The sequence below is a fragment of the Camarhynchus parvulus genome, chromosome 28, assembly GCF_901933205.1.
Source record: "Camarhynchus parvulus chromosome 28, STF_HiC, whole genome shotgun sequence".
Taxonomy (NCBI): Eukaryota; Metazoa; Chordata; class Aves; order Passeriformes; family Thraupidae; genus Camarhynchus; species Camarhynchus parvulus.
Window position 1 is genome coordinate 680835 of NC_044598.1, and position 20625 is coordinate 701459.

The window sequence follows — 20625 nt, forward strand, 5'->3', positions numbered from 1 at the left end:
TCTGTACCGGGCTATTTTTAAGTGTCTCTGGTTACTGGTGCAGTACCCAGCACCAAAATTAGGGCTCCCTCAAAGCAGTCACCATGCTGATTTGGTGGCTTGAGAAACCTTCTGTTTTCAGCTAAAAATAATTCCTAGATAACGGCCGGCTCGCACATGAGACACTTTTCAGTACTAAAGTGACTCTGCCTCATTTTACAGCCTCTGGAAACGCTGCAAAAACCCTACAAAAACCCAAACCTGGCGCTTTTGGAGCAGCTGTTTTTTCCAGCGGGTGAAGCAGGAGCGAGGAGAAAGCTCTTTGGTGTGTGGGGATGTGATTTGGTGACATCCTGCAGGTTTTATTTTCCAGGCTCAGGTGCAGCACAGCTCGATCCCCCTGTTGGGTTTTCCTCTTCTTCCCTTGCCATTCCCACCAAATTTCCAGCTGTAAAATCCTCCCCCCCAAGTCTGCTGCTTACATAACTCTGCCTTTCTGGCTCTTCTGGTAAAGCAGAAGGGAATTTTCTTGCCCCTGCATGGGTGGGGGCAGAGGATGCCAGGAAAGATTAAAAGGGCTCAAGGGCTGCGGCGCACGTTTGGCAGGGGAGATAAGTGGGGAGGGTCCAGCGGCACCCAAAAAATCTGCTCCCAGTATTTTCAGCCCTGGATCCTGGGGATAACTTGTCCTGCTGTATAAAGCAAGGCACGAGTCTGGGTTTCTGGGCTGGTTTTTGGAAGAAGGGAGCTCTGTTTGAGGGCAGGGAAACGCCGTGCACGGGCTCGGCTCGAGAACATGCTGTGGTTTAGCAGAGGGACACAGATCCCTGGGTTTTCCAGGCTGCTGGAGACGTCTGAGGGCTGAAGGAAACCACCCAAAACCCCTCCTGGCCCAGCACAGTCATGTGTGGATGCCACGGGCTGCCTTGCTGGGAGTGTGTATTTTCTGCGTAGATGTGGCAATCTGGGTAAATATAAACCCGTGTGGTAAAGCCTGGCCTAAAATAGGCTGGGGCTGGTGTTCTTTCTATCTCAGCTTCTGGGAGCCATCTTAATTATCAAATATTGATGTGATAGTAGAGCTCAGATGCTGAAATTTATGATGGATCCTGAATGCAGAGGGGAGACAGTTTTCCCTTTTGAAAAATGAATGGCTGTGGTGGAGGGGGGTGAAAAAAACAATGCAGGATGGCTGTGGAGTTGTCTGTGGAGCACACTTAATGCTTGATTAAATATTTAATTTAGCAGCAGCGTCACAGTCTACTGTGAGCCATGAAATCTTGTTATGGAATTATAATTTCTTAAAAAAGAATAAGCATGCTACCTAGTGACCTGGCTTGTGCTATGTTTAGTGCTGGATCAGTAATTCTAAAGAAACGAGCCTCGAGTGTTTTACATTGCACATAAACAGTGGGAGCGAGCCTGTTTTGAGGCTGAATCAATAGAATTGGGTCAGATTCCTAGAGCAGGGTGGTTGTGGGCTCTGTTTGAGGCAGCTCTGCTCTCTCACAGCCACATCCATCTTCAGCTGCTCTTTCCCTCAGTCACCTTTTCCTTCCCCCTGCGCACAGCGCAGATAGCTGGGATTCTTCTGGCAGCCCCTGTGCACAGTAACCCAGGTGTTTTGCTTGTTGCAAAATGCCTCAGAGCAGCCTGGCTGCAGGAGAATGAGCTCTCCTGAGCCTGGGGTGACCCGAGTGACCAATGCTCTCCCTCCTCCTCCTCCTCTCCCGAGCAGCACATCGCCATCCCGAGGCCCGATCGACCGGCGGAAGTGAGGACCTTCACCTTTTATCTCTCCAATATTGGCAAGGACAGCCCCCAGGGGAGCTTTGACTGCATCCAGCAGTATGTGTCCAGGTGAGTGGGCATCCAAGGAAAACCCGGCCTTTTTTTTGGATTTTGATTTTTTTTTTTTTTTTAAACCTTCTCTTCTGGAGCATCTTTTCCCTAACAAAGCTTAATGCACGTTCTTCCTTTTTAGAGCCTTTCTGATCTGTTTTCATGTGGTTTTTTTGGGAAGCATCTGGTTCCCTCTCAGCTCCTCTGTGTGCCCCCGCTGTTATTCAGCTAACACCCCCCAGCTGCCCCCCAGTGCCAGCCTGGTGTCCCTTTGCAGTGTCAGGAGTACCTTTTCCATTGCATTTCTCTTGCAGCAATGGCAATATCCATTTGGATTGCCTGGGAAGCATACAGGATAAAATCACCGTGTGTGCTACTGATGATTCCTACCAGAAGGCGAGGCAGAGCATGGCACAGGCAGAGGAGGAGACTCGCAGCCGGAGCGCCATAGTCATTAAACCTGGGGGGAGATATGTAGGTAAGCAGCCACTCCTTCTGGGGCTCTGCACTCCAGCTGGGGCTCAGCAGGCTCTGGAGGCACGTCCTGATGTTGTTGGCTCGGTTGTGGCAGTCTGAAAAGTTCCTGGTAGTTCTTTGTGGGCGATTCAGGGGGCTGCTCTCCTTGTGTTGTGTTGTCTTCACTTCCATCGTCACCCCAAGGGAACTGTGGCTGCCCTGGAGGTGTCCAAGATGAGGTTGGAGCAGCCCAGAGGTGTCCCTGCCCTGGCAGGGGGTGGCACAGGGTGATTTTAAGGTGGCACCCAGCCAGCAGCACTGAGGGCTGTCCATGTGCAGTGCCATGGGTCACGTCTGTCACATGGGCGCTCCCTGTGTCCCTGCTCCTGGCCAGCTCAGCTAAAAGTGCCACCCTCGTGTCACAGCTGTGCCCCACGGGACCCTGGCAGGCAGGACACAGGCAGCAGTGCCCTGTGTAATAAACACAGGCACTAAAGCAGCCTGGCACAGCCCTCCTCACTGTGACAGCAGCAGGAAAGCCTTAGCGGAGGAAATAAAACCATGGCAAATAATACAGGAGGGAGCCTGCAGAGACCCAGGGCCCTGCTTAAGCTCAGCTCACAAACTTTGGGCACAAACAGTAGCCAGAATGCAGTTTCACTATGTTATTTTTTTTTTCCTGAGGCAGCTGCTTTTCCTGCAGCCCATGTGATCTGCAGCCAGTCTCTTCTCAGAGGGATCTGTGACGAGAAGGATTGAGTTGCAAAATGTAGAACTGACCCAGACTCATTGTCACAGCGGCCAAGTGCTCAAAGCTGAGAAAGGAGATAGTAATCAGGAAGGAAATGCATTGATTTCCCGTAGGCCAGAAGATTATTTTGTTTAGCTCCTCTTTGAGAACATTACAGTAAGTGCCTGAAGTTAAAGCTTCTGAGGGAGAAGATTCTCAAAAGCAATTTGCTTCCTGGAAAGATGGAGCAAAACTTTTTAAAATTAAAAATACTCCTGGCTAAAACCTTTCAGTGGCCTGAAATGGAGACAGAGCCGTGTGAAAGCAGCAGGGGCAGAGCTCCTAGATAAGATGTCAGTGTTTGAGGAGGAGAGCTCTGCTCCAAGAAGGAAGGGCTTGGAAGGACAGTGCTGGTGTGGGATCTGCAGGTCCTGGAGTGCCAGCAGCAGCATCAGCTGATTCCTGCAGGCCGGGCTGGAGGGACAGGGCTGCCTCTCACATTTCCAGGAGAACACGGAGCTCAGCACTCGAGTGCCAGTGGAGTCGTTCCAGGCAGCTCAGATGTGGAAAAATTTATAGGAAATGTTGAAATTGGAGAGCAGCAGGACTTACAGATGCGAGCTGACGCTTGAATGAATAGATATGTAAATAGAGAGCTGCAGGTAAAGCTGCAGGGGATGTGTGCTTGCAGCCACACTAAATATGTGTGCATGCAGCCATAGACACGCACGTGTACAAATATTTGAAAATCCTTTGTGTCCTGGCTTAGCTTGGTTTTTTCTTTTCCTATCACTGCTCATTTTGGCTCCAGCCTTTAAATGGAAACCTCCCAACGTGATGTTTTTACTGTTCATGACCTGGCAAGAGTTAAGGCAGCTCTAGAAAGCTGACGAATCTTCTCTTGTCCCATTTCTGGAAACAAAATCCAGTTGACCTCTGGATTGTGGGATGTTTAACGTGCGAATTGGTGTTGCTCCCCCTCTCACCTCCCCTCAGCCCTGCTGAGGATGGGTCGTGCTTCCTCTCCCAGCACTGTGGTGCAGAATAAAAAGCCAGGAAATGGGGCCTGGGTTACGCAATGTGCAGCTCAGTAAAACAAACAGTGCAGACAATCCCCAGTATCTTCAGATGACTCAGTTGCAAACGTTGCTTCCTAGCAATGGAGCAGTGCCCTGCTGGAATAAACCTCCCAAACACTTGCAGTAAATGCTGGATGTTGTTTGTCCTAGTGAAGGTCACTTTCTCCAGCCCAAGTGATTATTGATTGGATCTCCAGGTTTCTAGACCTTGGAACCCACACGTTTTGTTTTCAGCTTTGCTCGGTTTGCCTTTGGTAGCAGGAGCCTGCTCCTGTGTTTGAAACAGTCCCCATCCTTTGATTTGGGCTCTGCTAAGAGGTGGTGTGAGGGTTCTGTTTCCCAGTAGGAATGGGAAAAATGAATTGTTGGGTCGTGCTGCCAGCAGCCAAGAACCACAGTGGGGATGGAGCTTTGTGTTGTCACTTGTCTGCAGTGGAGAAGGGGTTATTCCATCAGCGCAGGCAGCACCCTCATGAATAGGCTGATGGCCCAGTGTCAGCCCCATTCATGGGGCCGTGTTTGGAGGGGGAAGGGAGGTGACCCAGCCCCATAAAGTTCCTATTGTTCTAAAAGCAGAAACATCTGCTGGAGGAGCGTTTTTGCTGAGCTCAGCAGCGGGGAGCCGCTCGTTGACCAGTTCTGGTCTTTCCACTCCGTATTTCCCACTCTTCTACACAATAATGCAGAATTTTCCTCTCGTAGGGAGGGCAAAAATAGTTCGATTAACCGTGGGGGATACGTGCACTTGGGATAAATGAAAAGCTGGCAAACAAAGGGAGCTTTATGTGAGCTGGTGGCCAATAATGCTCAGGTTTCCAGAGCCTGGTGTTGCTGTTTACTCGTTCCAAGCTTGTCACGACCCATAAAGCTCACGGGATGCTCGTTCCGGCGGCGCGTCGGGACCCAGGGGGTGTGCTGGTGGTGTTTGTCCTTCCCTGTCACCTCGTGCCACTTCCCAGGGCTGTGCTGGACTCCGGATCGGTGGTGACAGCCCACTGGCCTTTGCGAGGTGACTGCTGCACTTCACTATTCTCATCTCATTTTAGGCAAAAAGGTTCAGGTGCGTAAACCTGCACCAGGAGCTTCCGATGCTGTTCCCTCCAGGAAGCGCCCAACGCCAGTCAACCTTGCCAGTGCAATAAAGAGAGGCAATAGTGCCATTTCCCAGAGACCCTTCAAAGATAGGGTTGTGCACTTACTGGCACTAAAGCCTTATAAGAAACCTGAACTTATTCTCAGATTGCAGAAGGATGGACTTTCTCAGCAGGACAAGGATTTGCTGGATAACCTTCTGCAACAGGTTTGTACTCTGATGAAGGCAACGATTTAGGTAAAGGGAAAAAAAAACAAAAGTCTTCTCAGTCTCCCCCTCCCTCCCGTGGCAGTGGGAGCTGTTATCTCCAGGCTGCAGCTGAATGTGACTCTAAAGGCTGTGGGGGACACAGTTCTCAGCTCCCAGTGCTGCTGCAGAGATAGCAGGAGCCTCCCGTGGCTACGCCTCGGCTTAGGGGGGTGCAACCAAGCTGGATGGTTTTGGCTCACCAGATCAGTCCCTTTCAGAGGGACCCTTCTGCTTGGTCATGGGGAGGATTCTCTTAACAGAGGATCTACAAATTATTTGATTATAAGCTCTAAATCTATTTTGTTCTCATGGACGTAAAGGAGCAACGCTCTGTATTGGTACAAGTTTTGTATATGAAGGAAAAGATGTCCCCAGTTTTTTTTTTTTGTACTCCTCAGAGCCCTTCCTGCTTGGAAGTGCCAGTGGTCAGGTGTGAAGATCATGCAGCTCCTTGCCAAGCAGATTATTTGTGTGTCAAGTGTGAAAGCTGTCTCCAAGCTGAATCAGTTCCTAGCACTTTGAGTCACATTGAAGGTGCCATTTTAGGCCTCACAGTAAACACCTTCATTGCTTTATTAAACACATCATGGCTATTTATTTAAATGCTGCAGCTGCCTTCTTCTGGATTGCAATCAATTCTGGAAAAAAACCTCCTTGTTTTTTTTTTTCTTTTTCACTCCTTTCCATAGAGAGTGAGACAGGAGTTCACTTTGCCCAAGGGCACAGGGCAGGTCGTATTAAAAACAGAGTCACAGCTGGCACAACTCGTTCCTTCCTTAGACTTTAATCCCAGAGCCCTTAATTTCCCAGCTGCTTTTTTGCAGCGCTTTTTCAGTTCTCTGCCCGAGTTTCAGAGTAGAAAACTCTGTTTTTGCTGATGGCTTTTGATGGATGCTGCGCCCCGGCCCCGGCAGGCGAGCGGCGCGTGCGGGGCCACCTCACTCAGGCTGCTTTGGCTGTGAACGTGCAGCTCGTAAAGTTAATCCCTCTCAGCCCTCCCAGGGCTCCCATCCACAGGCAGACACAGATAAGCTAAAAATTACAGGCTGCGTTAAAGCTACACAGCTAAATCTGTCTAGGTGTGGGTTTCATTGTGCTCTTGCATCTCTCTCTCTCTCGCAGGACTCCGTGTTCCTGGCGGCCTTTTTGCCTCATTTTGCAAGGTTTCTATTTTTGAGAGGGTTGGGGTGGAGCTTGCAGAGTCCCACACGAGCAAAACAAGGAGGTAGCAGCTCTCAGCCTCTGTGCACAGAAAAATCCAAGTTGTTCTTCCCAGGCTCCAGGAACAGGCAGGAAACAGAGAAATTCTGGGAGAGTTGTTGTTTTTTGGTTGGTTTTTTTTTTTTTTTGGTGAAGGAGAACCTGGATTGGCTTTTGTCTCCTGGGTGTGTTTACAGGGATACCTCGATGTAAAACACAGCTCAAATTCTTGTTGTATTTTGGCTCAGGATTTTGGAAAGCTGACAGAACTGAAAGGAAAAACAAAGTGTTTGTCATGTAAACTGATAACTGGGCTTTCTATTTTTTGCTTATCAGGAGGGTTTGCCATGGTGGTTGTGCAGCCTTTTGCTCTGAAATGCCTAGATTTTTAATATTTTTACATTGGGTTGTAGCCTCCCTAAAGCAAAAGCAGGGGAATCAGCAGCATCTTCAGTTCATTCAAGACTTCCCACTCCTTTGCTTGTTTTTGAGGCATTTTCCTGCTGTGTGGATAATAGAAATCCCTGAGCACAGCCACGTCGTGAATGGAGAGCAGTAATCCCTAAACAGATGCACAAGATCCCCGTGCACTGAATAAAAGCATTTTCCACTTTCAAGGGTAGCAGTCCCTGAGCTGAGGGGCTCCAGCAGGGAATTTGGGCTGCAGCTGCTGCTTTGCCTGGCTGTGGGCACAGCATTTGGCACCTGGGCCTCCTTATCCCTCTTCACAAACACATTGAAGGCTTTATTTTCATTTCAAACTCGCCGTGCTCTGCAAGCTGAGGTTGCCCAGAGAAGCTGCCCCATCCCTGGGAGTGTCCAAGGGCAGGTTGGAGCAATCTGGGATAATGGGAGGTGTCCCTGCCCTTGGAATCTGATGGAACCAGACCATTCCATGGATCACCCAGAGAGTTTTTCACTCTCACTGGGGCTCTTTGCTTTGTTCCAGCTCCGGATTTTTCAGCAACAAGTTAAATTTTCAGTCAGGCTGTGGAAAGACTGATCCAAGTGGGATAACTCTTCCCCAAGTTGTTTCCATTCTAACCCAGCTCTGCCCATTCCAGCAGCTTCTCCTCTCTGTGCAGGCACCACGCAGGGTTTGTGGGGAAACTCCACGGGGTAGGCTTGGATGAAATGTCACGAGTGTGCTGAGCTCCCTGCAGTGCTCTGCTGGCTTCAAGCTGGAAATCCCAGGCTCTGTTCTTGCCCTGGAGAAGTTCTCCATAAAATCCACGTGGTCCCAGGGCATTCTCCTCACAGCTCCCTGAGAAAGCAGCTCTCTGTGGCCTGTTCTGTTGGCTCATTAGTGAGAAATTATCTCCTGGCAATAGTTAACCAAGTTATGGCCCCCAGAGTTCCTCTTTGGCCAGAAACTGCCCCATTTTGGCTGTGGGACAGGTGTGATAAGTGAACTGCCTGTTCCCATTAAGGCTTTATTTCCAGGTGTTTCCATCAAGTGGTGTTGTGCTGCTCCAGGCTCCCCAAGCTGAATAATCTCTTTTAGATATGACTTATTTCCCACTCAACTGGATGTGCTTTAGAAACTCATTATGAACTATTGCAGTGACAAGGCGAAAGGAAAGGCACACTTTGATTAAATAATCTTAATAATAAGGAAATGAAATATTAAAGTCTCTCCTTGTTCTCTGACACTACTAACAGCTGCTAAGTCTGCTCAGATTTTGCCTTCATCTTAGCTCTTGTTTGGTCGAGGAAGTGAGAAAATGAAACCCTAGTGATGGTTTTCCAAATTCCTTCTGTTCCAGGTGGCAAATCTGAGTGCCAAGGACAGCACTTTCACACTGAAAGATTGTGTATACAAAGAAGTGCAGAAGGACTGGCCTGGCTACTCAGAAGGAGATCAGCAATTGTTGAAGAGGATCCTCGTTAGGTAATTACCCATTTTCTTCTCTGTGATACCATCCAGGGAGGGTCCTGTAAGTCAGGGTGACCAAGGTCTGTAAGTTGAGTGTGTGACTTATTTTGACAAAATTTTGAACTGTCCATCACGCAGGGACCTGTAGGAGTGGCTAAAGTTGAATATCCAAGTGGATCCACTCTTCTCATCATCCTGGGCTCTCTTTAAATCGTTAGAGGCAAAGCTTGGGGGAAACCTGCCAGGGAGCAGAGCTGGTGCAGTTCATACTGCTGGTCTAAAATGGAGATGAGGTGATTAAATGTCTCCAGCTCAGCTCTCCTCTGAAACTCTCCTTCCTTTTTTCCACATCTTCCTGTGCAGGGTGAAGTGTTTCATCCCTAAATCTGAGTTTGGGTTGAAATCGTGGATGTGTGGAAAAGCAAGAGGTGGTTCTGTAGGGATAAATCCCTTTAAAATCCTCTTGTTTGGAGTGTGATCTCTGTTCCCTCCTGGAACAGCCCTTAACTGACTCACTTCATCCTTATTGCTGACATTTTTTTCCCTCTGGAGATATTTTCCTTAGGTGAAGCCTCCAAGCTTGGAAGCTTCTGGCTGGCAGGGAGAGAAATCTCCCAGTTTTACACAGAATTCTGCTCTCAGTGTTGATATTTTTTCAGTGCCTTGGTTCAGATTTTGTCATGCAGGCAGAGCTTTTACTTGTGCTTTGTTTTATTGCACTTTTGGTTAAGCTGAAGCACAGCATGCTCTGTTTGGGCACTTCCCATGATGTAAAAAGCACAATTGACTTGGAGATGAGACTTTTTAAACCAACAGAAAACTTGCACTCCAAGTGCTTTGGTGTGCTCAAGGAAAATCAAAACTCATTTAAATGGCCTTGATGTAAAATTATAATTAAAAGGAAAAATACAACTGCCATGCAATCTTTATGGCTTTCAAAAAAAAAAAAAATACCCAAGTTGAATTTCTCCCTGTAGAAAAGCCATGTTTACTGCTCTTTCTAGAATTGTGGCATTTACTTGGGCTGGGGTCTAAAAATAGAGCTTGGAAAGGATGTATTCAACTGTACAAACAAAGCCCTGCTCAGGCAGTGCAGGTAATGAGGCTCCAAAATGGGAAAAAAAAACATGTTGGGTTGAAGAGAGGAGAAAAACAGAAAAAGGGCACAGGAGGCAGCAGGGTTTGCATCACCAGCCAATTGTTCAAGTCCTCCTGGGTTTCAGGGCCAGTGGCCTCAGCAGCTGCAGTAATTAGCACATCTGCAGTAATTAACACATCTGCAGACACTAAAGCTGGGTCTAGCTAGGCTTGGGTTAAACCAGCTCGTTTTTCCCTATTTTTGTGTGTTTTCCATCCCTCTGGCACCCCTGGGGACCTGGGCTCTGGGAGGTGTCCCAGCCTGGGGCTGGGTGAGCTCTCAGCTCCTTCCATCCCAAACCATTCCAGGATTCCCTGAAATCTTTAATCTTTCCTCTGCTGACCTCAGTGCTTTCCTGACTCCTTAAATCCACAATTAAACAATTAGAAGCTGTGACAGGCTTGCTCAAGCAGCCCCCAAAAACCACTTTGGCTGGGTTATTTGGGCAGTATCAGTGTCCCCGTGCTCACAATCCCCAGGTCCTTTCCTTGGGTTGATCTGTGGCTGCTGAGGTTGTTTAAAATAAAATTAAACAAAGCCAGGACGGTGGTGACACTGCAGATGTCTAAATATTGCTGCAGCACAGCCCAAGGTTCAAGCTCAGGTTAAAAGGCAGATCTTGTCAAGTGCTGGGTGTTATCTGTGGGATAAATCTTCCCAATGTTTGAAGGATATGAGTGAGCTTTAATGCTGATTCCAGTTTCTTGGGAGAATTTAGAAGTGGGGTTATTCAGGCTCCACAGCTCCTGACAAACTGACTGCAGAGCTGCTTTATTAAAACCTTTAACCCTGAATTCTGGGGGGTTTTTTTTCCAGTTTGTCAGCTGCAACTTGATGCAAGAGTGGTTTGCTTTTTGGGTTTTTTTTTTTTTTGAATGATTGATTGAGGGGCAGTCTGGTGTCAAAATTGTTGGTCAAAGCTGGTGGGCTGGGAAAATACTCTGAGATCTGCAGAGGAGCAGAGACCCAGCCTGGAGGTGAATTCAAGTGATTCTAATTGTACTTTTTGCTGCTACAAAAGGGTTTTTTTTATTATTTGTCCAATACCACAAATACCAGCCCAGAGTAGCTCTGTTTTGCATGATGCAACTTAAAAGTATTATTGGGAAGCCCAAAATGTAAATCCTGGTGGACCAATAATACCTCAGCAGTTCCTGTTATAGTGCTGCCTTTCCTGGACCCAGGGGAGCTCGCTGCTGAAAGGGCTCCTGTTGCCATAAAATGTTGTTTTAATGATGCTAATGAGTGGGAGAGTTTATTCCTCAACGTCTGAGCTTCAGTTTCAGCCCCTCTTCAGTGAGCTTTGCTTTCTGAGTTGTCTCAGAAAGCAAACACTCAGCAGAAGTTTGTTTAATTAATGTCTCCCTGAGCTGTATTTCAATCAGCAGGAATAATATCTGATATCCTTTGCACCTTCAAATTCAGTGCCACTCTCACTGGTCTCCATGTGAATTATGTTTCCGAGGCTGGGATTAATTTGTTTGAATTCTTACGTCACCAGTTCAAGAGAAAAAAGGTGGAATTGTTAAAAAAGGAATTCCAAATTCAACAGGGAATCCTTACATGTGTCTAAGATGTCCAAGGTGTCCCTTCCATTGCCAAAGAGCCACAAAAACCATGGGAAAGCAAGAAGGAGAATTTGTCATTGATACTTTCCCATAGTAATTTCTCCTCCCCGGGTTTTGTCAGAGACCAGAGCCTGAAGGGTTCCCTTTCTGGCCCCTCCAAGCCGAGCTGGAGCCCCAGCAGAGCCCAAGGTGAGCCGTGTGTCCCCGTGGCAGGGGTGTGAGCAGCCCTGGTTGTGTTTTGCAGGAAGCTGTGCCAGCCCCAGAACAGCGGCGCTTTCCAGGGAGAAGCTCCTTCCCTGAGCCCTCCAAAGGACACCCTCAGCTCCAGCTCTCCCCCCCAGGTGGGTGATCCCCTCGCAGCCCCTGGGCGCTCCTGATGGGTTTGGCTGCTGGCTCTGGGTGCAGGCTGAGCTGTGCCTGTCTGCACCCTGTAATCACCTGCTGCCGGGTCAGGAGGTCCTTGGGGTTTTATTTCTCTTTTATTAACTCGGAGTCTCATTCTGGCTTTGCTCAGCATCTGTTTCTCCTCTGGACGTGGCTCAGCCAGGGCCTGTGGGGAGGATCTCTGACAATGAGGCTCAGGTTTAGTTTTAAGGGCTGAATTCCTTTTGCAGTGCCTCCATCCCTGCTGGAGTTCCTGGGAGAAGGAGCTTGTGTTTTCCTCATTACTAATAATTGAGTGGAACGAAGCTGTAATAAGCAGCTCCCAAACGTGGCTGAGTTATTAAAACCCTTGACCTTTTGCAGCCTAATTGCTGTGACAGATCCAGGGGCAGGTTGGGCTGCTCCTGCCTCAGAGATGCCAGAGCAGGGAGCTGTGAAAAGAACATTTTGCCTGCTTTTTCCATGACCATAAACCACACAGGAGCCACGTTTGACGCGTGTCAGGCAGAGCCTTGTCCCCACTTCTCCCAGGATCTCCCAGCACAGGCATTGTGAAATGTTCTGCCTTCCCAATGCTCTGCCTTCCCTTCTTCCAGTGTGGGTCAGCCCAGACAAGTTGAGCATTTATTCTTCTCCTGCCAATGGAATGTGTAATGCCTGCTTGTCTGGACAGACGCACCGAGGATTAGTGGCAAAGAATATTAACAGGTAAAGGAATTATGCGCTCTCTGGCGCTGAGAGAGAGGCAGCTCTCTGGTTGAGAACAAGGACTGTGTAACTTGTTTGCCAGGTAGCTGATTCCAGATCCTCTCCTGCTCTGCTGTGGGCATGTTCCTGGTGAATGGAGAGCGATCACCTTCAAGTTAGCTCGGAAAGATCCTGGTTTTGTGTCGCTTTTTAAGGTTGAAAAATCATCTTTGTTTCTCTGGCTGTCTGTATTTTAAAGACTCAAAGGTCTTTAGGGTGAGGTTTTGATCTCTCAGAATGACCCAGCTGAAACTCTGGGTGGTTGGTTGGGTTGGATTTAGGAAAGGCTGGTGAAACAGGGACAATCCAGCGTGGAATATAAATGTTTCCAGCATGATTCTGCCGTGTCAGACAGCAAACCACAGCACTGTGAGCTGTCACTTTTTTAATACTCTCTGGCTGTAGTTTCTATTTAGAGAAATGGTTTGTAATGGGTGCAGTGCCAGCAGAGGATTGGGATTTGGTGGGCTGGAATGCAGAATATTTTGGGAAGGTTCAGCTGTGGAATGAAGGTGAAGAAGATTGGTCTGGTAATTCTAGAAAATGGATGTATAGAACCCTCCTAACCGGAGGGATGACTTTGGAGAAGCTGATATTAGTTGTTTTTAGAGAAAAGGCTGTACAATCTGGCAGATTTTTGAGCTGTGTCACCTGTTGAGAGCCCTGCAGATGGAGATGTCCCCTCCTGGGGGAGGTGATGTTGCCAAGCCGGTCGGACGTGCTGTCCTTGCCCCTTGAGCTCAGCAGCAGAACCAGCAGCTCTTCCTTAATTACCCTGACAGGTGGAAAGAATTCCTGGCACTGAGCAGTGTCCTCAAGACCCCTGAGTTAGCAAAGAGAGAGGAAAATCCAGGTGAAAAACAGGGAACTGGGGGCTGCTCCAGCCGCCATGCAGCTGCACCTCAGCCATGGAACAACATTTCCATTCGCAAACGCGTTGCCATCCTGCCTGAGACAGAAAGAAAATAATGGATTATCCAAGAGAAATACCCAGAGCTATCGCTTGTTTTCCTCTGGGCACGGAATAATCTCTGGCTCAGAGCTGGTGCAGCCCCAGAGCTGCCAGGTGGGCACACAGTGAGGGCTGGCTGGGCTGCTGTGGCTCCTTCCACGGAGCGGCTTTGCCAGGCTGGAGGCAGCTGCCTCCAAGCTATGGGCACAGCTGGGAACCACTTCCCTCTCTGGCCTTGCTCAGAAGAGGGTTGCTCAGGTCACGTTGGCCCCTGTGACGTGGCTTTCTAGATGTCCCCTTTTGCCTGAAATTCTGAGAACTGAGCGCTTGGCACTTCCTCCCCTCTTCCGGGCAATGCCTCGCTCTTGACAAGAGGAGGGGGTGAAGCTCTTGGCCACAGAGCTGGCAGTAAAATGCAGAACTGCTGAATCCCTCCCTGCTCCAGAGGGCTGAGCACGTTTTTCCTTCGCTTTGGAACTTTGGGGTGCTCAGGACAGATGTTTTTATCCCAGAATTGTTTGGGTTGGAAGGGAGCTTAAGGATCATCCAGTGCCACCCCTGCCATGGGCAGGGGACACCTTCCAGTGTCCCAGGGTGCTCCAAGCCCTGTCCAGCCTGGCCTTGGACACTTCCAGGGATATTTCCACTCTCATTGGCTGGGACAGGGGCAGGGTTTGGGTTCCAGAGGGCTGGCTTTGAAAGAAGCTGCAGTGAGAGTGGGCTGGGGCTGTGTGTGGATAAGAGGGGAGGTCAGGAATTGCTGCTGGGATTCTTTAAGCTGTCCCACCGAACCGTGGGCTCTGGGAAGCAGCTTGGGGTGGATCAGCTGCTTTTCCCGGGGATGTTCCCTTCTCCCCTGTATTGCACCACCACCTAGCGGCAACACCCAGCTCCGCTCCTGCACCTCGGACGCGATTTAATTCTCCTTTTTCTTCCCCCCTCCCTCCCTGACAGAAACGACCCTTACCTGTGGAGTTCATCGACCCCCTGGCCAACAAAAAGCCCAGGATCTCCCATTTGGCTCACAGAACCCAACCCACTCTCAACGGGAAGCTGAATTCCTCCAACGGGAAGGACAGCCTGGCCCTCCCTGCCCCTGCCCTGCCCCCGGAGCCCGTGAGCTCCAGCTCCTCCCTGCCGGCCCTGGAGCTGCCCAGGCCCCACGATCCCCTCTCGGATGTCAGCAACGACCTGACTCACAACGGCAGAGACTGTGAGAGCAGCACGGAGCCTCCCGAGAGACTGAGTCACCCCCTGCCCACAGACTGTGCCCAGAGCAGCAAACACAACTGCGGCTCCTACGTCAAATCCAAGAAAAAATCCAAAAAGCACAAAGACAAGGAGAAGGAGAGGAAGGAGAAGAAGAGCGAGGAGAAGTGCAAAGAGGAGAAGCAGAACTGTGAAGTAATAAAAAATGCTGATTTAGTTAGTGTTGCCCAGGAGCAGGTCCCAGGTGAGTGGGGGCCCAGAGGTGCTTTGCTGGTGGCTGGGTGTGGTGCCAGGATTCCCTGCAGGAATGGGCACATCCTGGGCCACCCCAGCTGCTCTGGGGACCCAAATGCCAGCGCTGTCCTCCCTCCAAATCACCAGAGGTGCTTCCTCTCCACACACAGGCTATCAGGTTTTTCCTGTTTAACCTTCCGTGCTGTTTGGAGCTGCCTCAGAGCGTGTCATGTTTCTCCTGGTTAAATTAAAAGCTGGGATAATCTGTGGGGATGAAAGGCTGGGAGCAGTGGGAAGAGCAGTGCAGCGCTTGTGTTGGCTCTTGTGATGACGGTTGTTTGGGTTTTTAATGAAAAGTTACTCACAAAAGCTTTTAAAATTGGCTACAAAAGAAATGATAGATAAACCTGGTGATAAATGCTGTTAAAGCAGTGGAGAACCAGCTCTTCCAGGCTGGAAAAGCTTCCTCACATCCCACTGGGGCTGGGGATTTATTTATCCAAGGACTGACACAGCAGTGAATCTCCACTGAGGTGGGGTGAAAACATTTTCCATCAGGCCGCTGTTCCAAAGTCAGGTCCGTGCACTCTTAGAAGTCAGAGCAGAGAATATTTCTTGGCTGATCCCATCCATTCCTTCTCCTGCCGTTTCCATGTTTTCTGCTGTTTGTTGCAGCTCCCCAGAGCACTGGGACTTTCCCTGCAGCCTCTGGGAATATCTGTTAAATTCCTTTGTGCATTTTCCTTCACCCTGTTACTATTTTCTACATTCCCCTTCCTCCTTGGTGCATGAAAATCCTCCAGTTTTGGCTCCAGAAGGACAATGTTTTGAAATGGAGACTCGTTTGCTGGATTCCTGGAAAGGGGGAGCTTCTCAGGGTGTTGGGATTGAGCTGGTCCCAGCCCTCCCCTTCCCCACAGGCTTTGCAGCAGTGACAAAATTCACTTTGGTGGCTCAGCTAGGGACAGTCCATGGGGCTGATGGGTGTGTGGCACTGCAGAACTGAGAATTCTTCCACTTTTGTGCCAATCCCAGGGTTTTTTCTGTGAATTTTGTGTTTCTTCCGTGTTGTTTCTCTTCCCCATGAGCCTCTGGAGAGACACTCACACATTCTCTCTTTTTTGTCTTATAAGTACCCAAATTCCTAGGAGTGAGCTGAGCCTCCTCCACCACCTTTTCTGCTTCTCTTTACTGTTTAATTCCTGGATTTTTGTTAATTATTGGGAGCTGGGGTTCTTTCCTGCTGCTGTTTTGAGGTGACAAACGCGAGCTGGGCTGGGAACAATCATAAACAGGATGTGGTCAGCCCTGCTTGGATCCTGGACAGCCAGAGCTGGGATGTTTTCCTTGTGTGGGTAGCACCAGCCTCATCCTGCTCCTTGCCCACATTCCCCCTGGAGCTGTAGGGAAGCAGAGAATCACAAAAAGTTTGGGTTGGAAGGACCTTAAAGCTCTTCTGCTTCCACCACCTGCCGTGGGCAGGGACACCTCCTGCCACAAGTGGGAGTTTCTCCCACAGATTTTGTTCCAGAGGCTCTGGAGGGACTTCTGGGGTCCTTTCAGTCAGTAGGTGGCACTCACAGGCAAAATAAACCTCCTGTGTCCCTTCCCTTGCACCATCCTCAAGCCCTGCTCTGCATGGTCCAGGCTGTGGTCAGGAGAGGGGGAAAAGCAGGAATTTGGGATTGGGATGGGTTCAGAAACCCTGGCTTTGTGCCGTTCTCCCATCCTGCTCAGGAAAGCTTCTCCCTGGAAATCCAGAGGAAATTCAGGGTTCTGCTGACTCAGGTTGCGCAGCTGGGTGTGCTGAGGGTTTGGAACGTAGCACACAATTTGTGGAAAATGTCCCTTTCCAAAGGTGGGTCCAGCTGCTTTCCCCCCTCCCATTTATCCTGCACTGTTTGGTGGATGTGCAGGATGAGTCTGCTTTAGGTTTATTCTGTTCTTCCTTCAGTTTCTGAACATTCTTTAATGCCTGGGTTTTGCCCTAAAATCCTCTCTGTGGTGCCCTGCAGGACCCTGGGATATTAATTCAGGAATCTCACCCTGGAGATGCCCAGAGGAATCTCTCAAGTGTAGAAGCAGCAGAACAGAAGGTTCACCTTGTCCAGCTCAGCTCTCTGGGCTCAGGGCTGTGTTTTCCTCCTTCCCAGTGCTGCTCTCAGTGTTACCCCACTCCAGGCACTGTTTATCCACCAGTTAAATTCAGATTTTTTCCCCTGCTCGGTGCACAGGCTGATGTTGGTGTTGTTTTGCTGACAGACAAATACTGGAGGAGCCTTGAACTTTCAGCCACCTTGTTGTGGCTCCTCTGCCTCTGTCAGTTCCAAGCAAAACAGAAATCCTTTAGAATTCCATAAACTGTATGTTTCAGGCAAGTTTTACGAGTTTGAAGCTGAATTGCAGAGAGCTTTGAAGTTTAAGAACGCCTATAAACAAATCTTTATTTTTTCAGGTTTAAATGGAACATGCACTAATTCTAGTGTACCAACATCAACTTCAGACATGCCAGATTATTTATTGTAAGTATGTTTATCAGTTGCTTCATCACTTTGGGGTCATGTTTCAAGCTAAGAAATCACAACGTGCTGGGGATTTTTGTTGGACTTTTTGTGTTATTTGATAGAACTTTGTAAGGAAAAGAGTAAACCCAGCTCTGCAGATTAATAGTTGAGACTAAACTTGATATCAAGGCTGGTTTTTACCTCCTTGAGGAGTTCAAGGTTATCTCCTATAAATTGTTTAAGCACTTCAAGAAACATTTCATACCTTAGAGGGGTTTGTGAGGATTAAACATCTCCACGTCCCAGCTGGGAACATGGAGAGGGAAAAATCTGCTGGGGAAGGCAGGGCAAGGAAGGATTTGGGTTGGTTTGTTAATTCTTGCCCTCTTCAGAGCCAAGATCATCTCCATAAAGCACTGAAATATTCTTTCCTGGGAGGCTCTAACCCCTGGGTTAGGATCTGAGTTGTTTCTTGACTCTTTAATCAGATCCCCCCGAGGTTAATTAAACAACCAAAGCCCAAAAATCCCTGTGAAGGAAGCCCAGGATCTGCATAAACTCAAACCTGTTCTAAACAAAGCTTTGGGGTGGGGAAAAAACTTGTAGCTGGGGGGGTGGGAAAAATTCTCTGTGCATGTCCCAGCCTCGGGGGTTGTTTCCATCAGAGCTGGTTTGGCTGTGCTGGGAGGGAAGGGATGGAGGAGGAGGAGGAGGAGGAAGCTCTAGGGCAGATAAAGCTTTCTGCTGTGGTTGTGCTGGATCAGCCATACAAACAACCCCCTCAAGGTGACATTTTTAGGGTTATTCCAAAGAATTTGTGTGGCTGGGGGAAAAATTCTGGGTTTTTTTCTCTCAGCCACGTGCTGATCCCTCCCAGAATGGGATCTTGCAGCTCCTTGGGCTCTTCCCCAAAGAAACTGGGAGAGGTTTCTGAGCTCTGGGAGCTCTGTGGTCTCACCCAGGGTGATCTGACTGGTTTGTGCCCAGCCTCTCAGATTCTAAGACCTGTCACTGCTGTTTGGTGCTTCTTTATCCTGTGTGGATGGTTCTTTATCCCAGCCCCTGGCAAGGAGTCCGTTCTAGAAGTTTGGAGCACATAAAAAGTTGAAGCACTGAAAGTTTCCCCTTAATTTGAGGCCTAAATCAGCTTTTCCATGTTCAGGCACCACGCTGGCCCTGCTGCAACCAGAGCAGGGAGGCAAATTGGAGCCATCACCTACCAAAAGATGAGTTTTACCTTCAGAGAGGGCTGTAAAAATCAGCTTTAATGGCTTTTTGTTGGGCAAAATAACTTCCAAAAGGCCCCCAAAGGCACATCAGTTCAACCTCAGCTCAGGACACGTCAGGTGTCTCTAGAAGGTGCTGGAAATAGAGTTGCTGGTGGAAAAAAAAAATACTGAATAAAGCTGCTCACCGTGGTTTCTTGTCATGCTCTTGCCACATAATCGCCCTGCCAGCGTTTTGCAACCAGGGCTCAATGCTTTTTGTGTTCCTTTAAAGACTCTTAACACTGGAAGCATCATATTCCTGCTGTTCCAGTGCCTGGCACAGATGCAGAACTCCGTGTTCTGCGGGCCAGCAGGAGTCAGAGAAGCTGTAGCAGCTCTATCTGAGTGTCCTCCTCCACCCCCAGCTGCTCCAGGCTGGGCTGTGCCCATTCCACCCTATCTGGCAGAGATAGGAAGTTTTGGGAGCAAACATTGTTTGTTTTTACAGGAGGTCAAGGCAACAATCCCCGGTGGTTGCCTCCATGATTTGCTACTTCAGTGCAAGTCAGGATGAGAGGAAACGGCCTCAAGCTGCACCAGGGGAGGTTGGGGTGGGATACTGGGGAGGATTTCTTCACTGGGACAGGGAATCACCATCCCTGCAGGGATTTGGGGACGTGGTTTAGTGGTGGCCTTGGCAGTGCTGGGGTTTGATCTTGGAGGGCTTTTCCAGCTTTAATCCCAGAATGGTTTGGGCCGGAATGAGCTGAAGCCCATCCAGTCCCACCCTGGCGCAGGCACAGACACCTTCTGCTATCCCAGGGTGCTCAGGGATGAGACAACCACAGCTTCTCTGGGAATTCCATCCCAGACCCTTCACAGTGAAGAGTTCCTTCCCAAAACCCCATTTAGCTGGTGTTGTGATCTTCAGTTATCCACGGTTTTGTTTCCTGGCTCATGCATCCCCCCATGCTCGGCACTGCCACAACCCAGAGAGAATCCCCTAAAACCAATTCCCCCCCTAAAACCAATCTCCCCCCCCTAAAACCAATCCCCTCCTCAAAACCCATTGACCTCAAAACCCATTCCTTCACAAAACCCCGTTTAGATGGTGTTGTGATCCTCAGTTATCCACGATTTTGTTTCCAGGCTCATCCCCCTGCGCTCGATGCTGCGACAACCCAGAGAGAATCCCCTAAAACCAATCCCTCCTAAAACCAACACCCCCCCTAAACCAATTCCCCCCTAAAACCAATCCCTTCCTCAAAACCCATTGACCTCAAAACCCTTTCCTTCCCAAAACCCCGTTTAGGTGATCCTGTGATCCTCAGTTATCCACGATTTTGTTTCCAGGCTCATCCCCCTGTGCTCAGCACTGCCACAACCCAGAGAGAATCCCCTAAAACCAATCCCCCCTCCAAAACCAATCCCCCCACAAATCAGTCCCCCCCTTCCAAACCCATTGACCAGAGCCTTTCCCCCTGCAGAAAATACGCAGCCATTTCCTCCTCGGAGCAGCGTCAGAGCTACAAAAACGACTTCAACGCGGAGTACAACGAGTACCGGGACTTGCACGCCCGGATAGAGCGGATAACCCGACGGTTCACCCAGCTGGACGCCAAGCTGAAGCAGCTTCTGCAGGGCTCTGAGGAGTACAAGGTAAAGAGAGAGCCGAGAGAGCTCCCTGAGCACGTGGCAGAGCTGCAGGGCTCTGATCCTGCTCTCTTTGGGCTGGGTCGGTGTCTGAATTGCAGCCCCGGAGCTGCTGGGGAACGTGCACACAGCTGACAGCTTTGGGGAACGCTCCTCACCCAGCTCTGTGCTGCTCCTTTTTCAGGCTGGAGCCACATCATGGGACTTGTTGACAAGGAAAGGCCTCAGTGAGACAATTGGTGTCCTTAGCCAAAAGCTGCTGGAAGCTATTAGTGTATCCCAGCCAGAAAAACTCATATTTGCACATATGGGAGCGTATCAGGGCTGGAAGGGGAGTTAGCACGGGGTCATCTGTTCCTCTGCAATCTTTGATCTTAATAGTGCAGCATTATTGGGCTTGTCAGAGTGATTTTTAAAGAGTTTTAGCTATTCATTAGCTTGAAGAAGTGAGTCTCGTCGAGGATAATAAACAGATTTTTACAGAGCACCTATTGTGCTAAGCACAGCTTCCTCCCTCAAACCTC

The 20625-nt window shown here is 49.2% G+C and overlaps 1 protein-coding gene across 1 annotated transcript in view; it reads left to right on the forward strand.

The window, feature by feature from the left end:
- The window catches only part of ELL (elongation factor for RNA polymerase II), a 52433-nt gene that overhangs the window by 27358 nt on the left and 4450 nt on the right, over positions 1-20625 (forward strand). The window contains exons 3-10 of the mRNA XM_030966621.1: positions 1718-1839; positions 2136-2299; positions 5133-5386; positions 8395-8519; positions 11455-11551; positions 14248-14746; positions 17192-17258; positions 19936-20107. Of these exons, the coding sequence (XP_030822481.1) occupies positions 1718-1839; positions 2136-2299; positions 5133-5386; positions 8395-8519; positions 11455-11551; positions 14248-14746; positions 17192-17258; positions 19936-20107 (1500 nt within the window). The remainder of the gene's footprint in view (positions 1-1717; positions 1840-2135; positions 2300-5132; positions 5387-8394; positions 8520-11454; positions 11552-14247; positions 14747-17191; positions 17259-19935; positions 20108-20625) is intronic.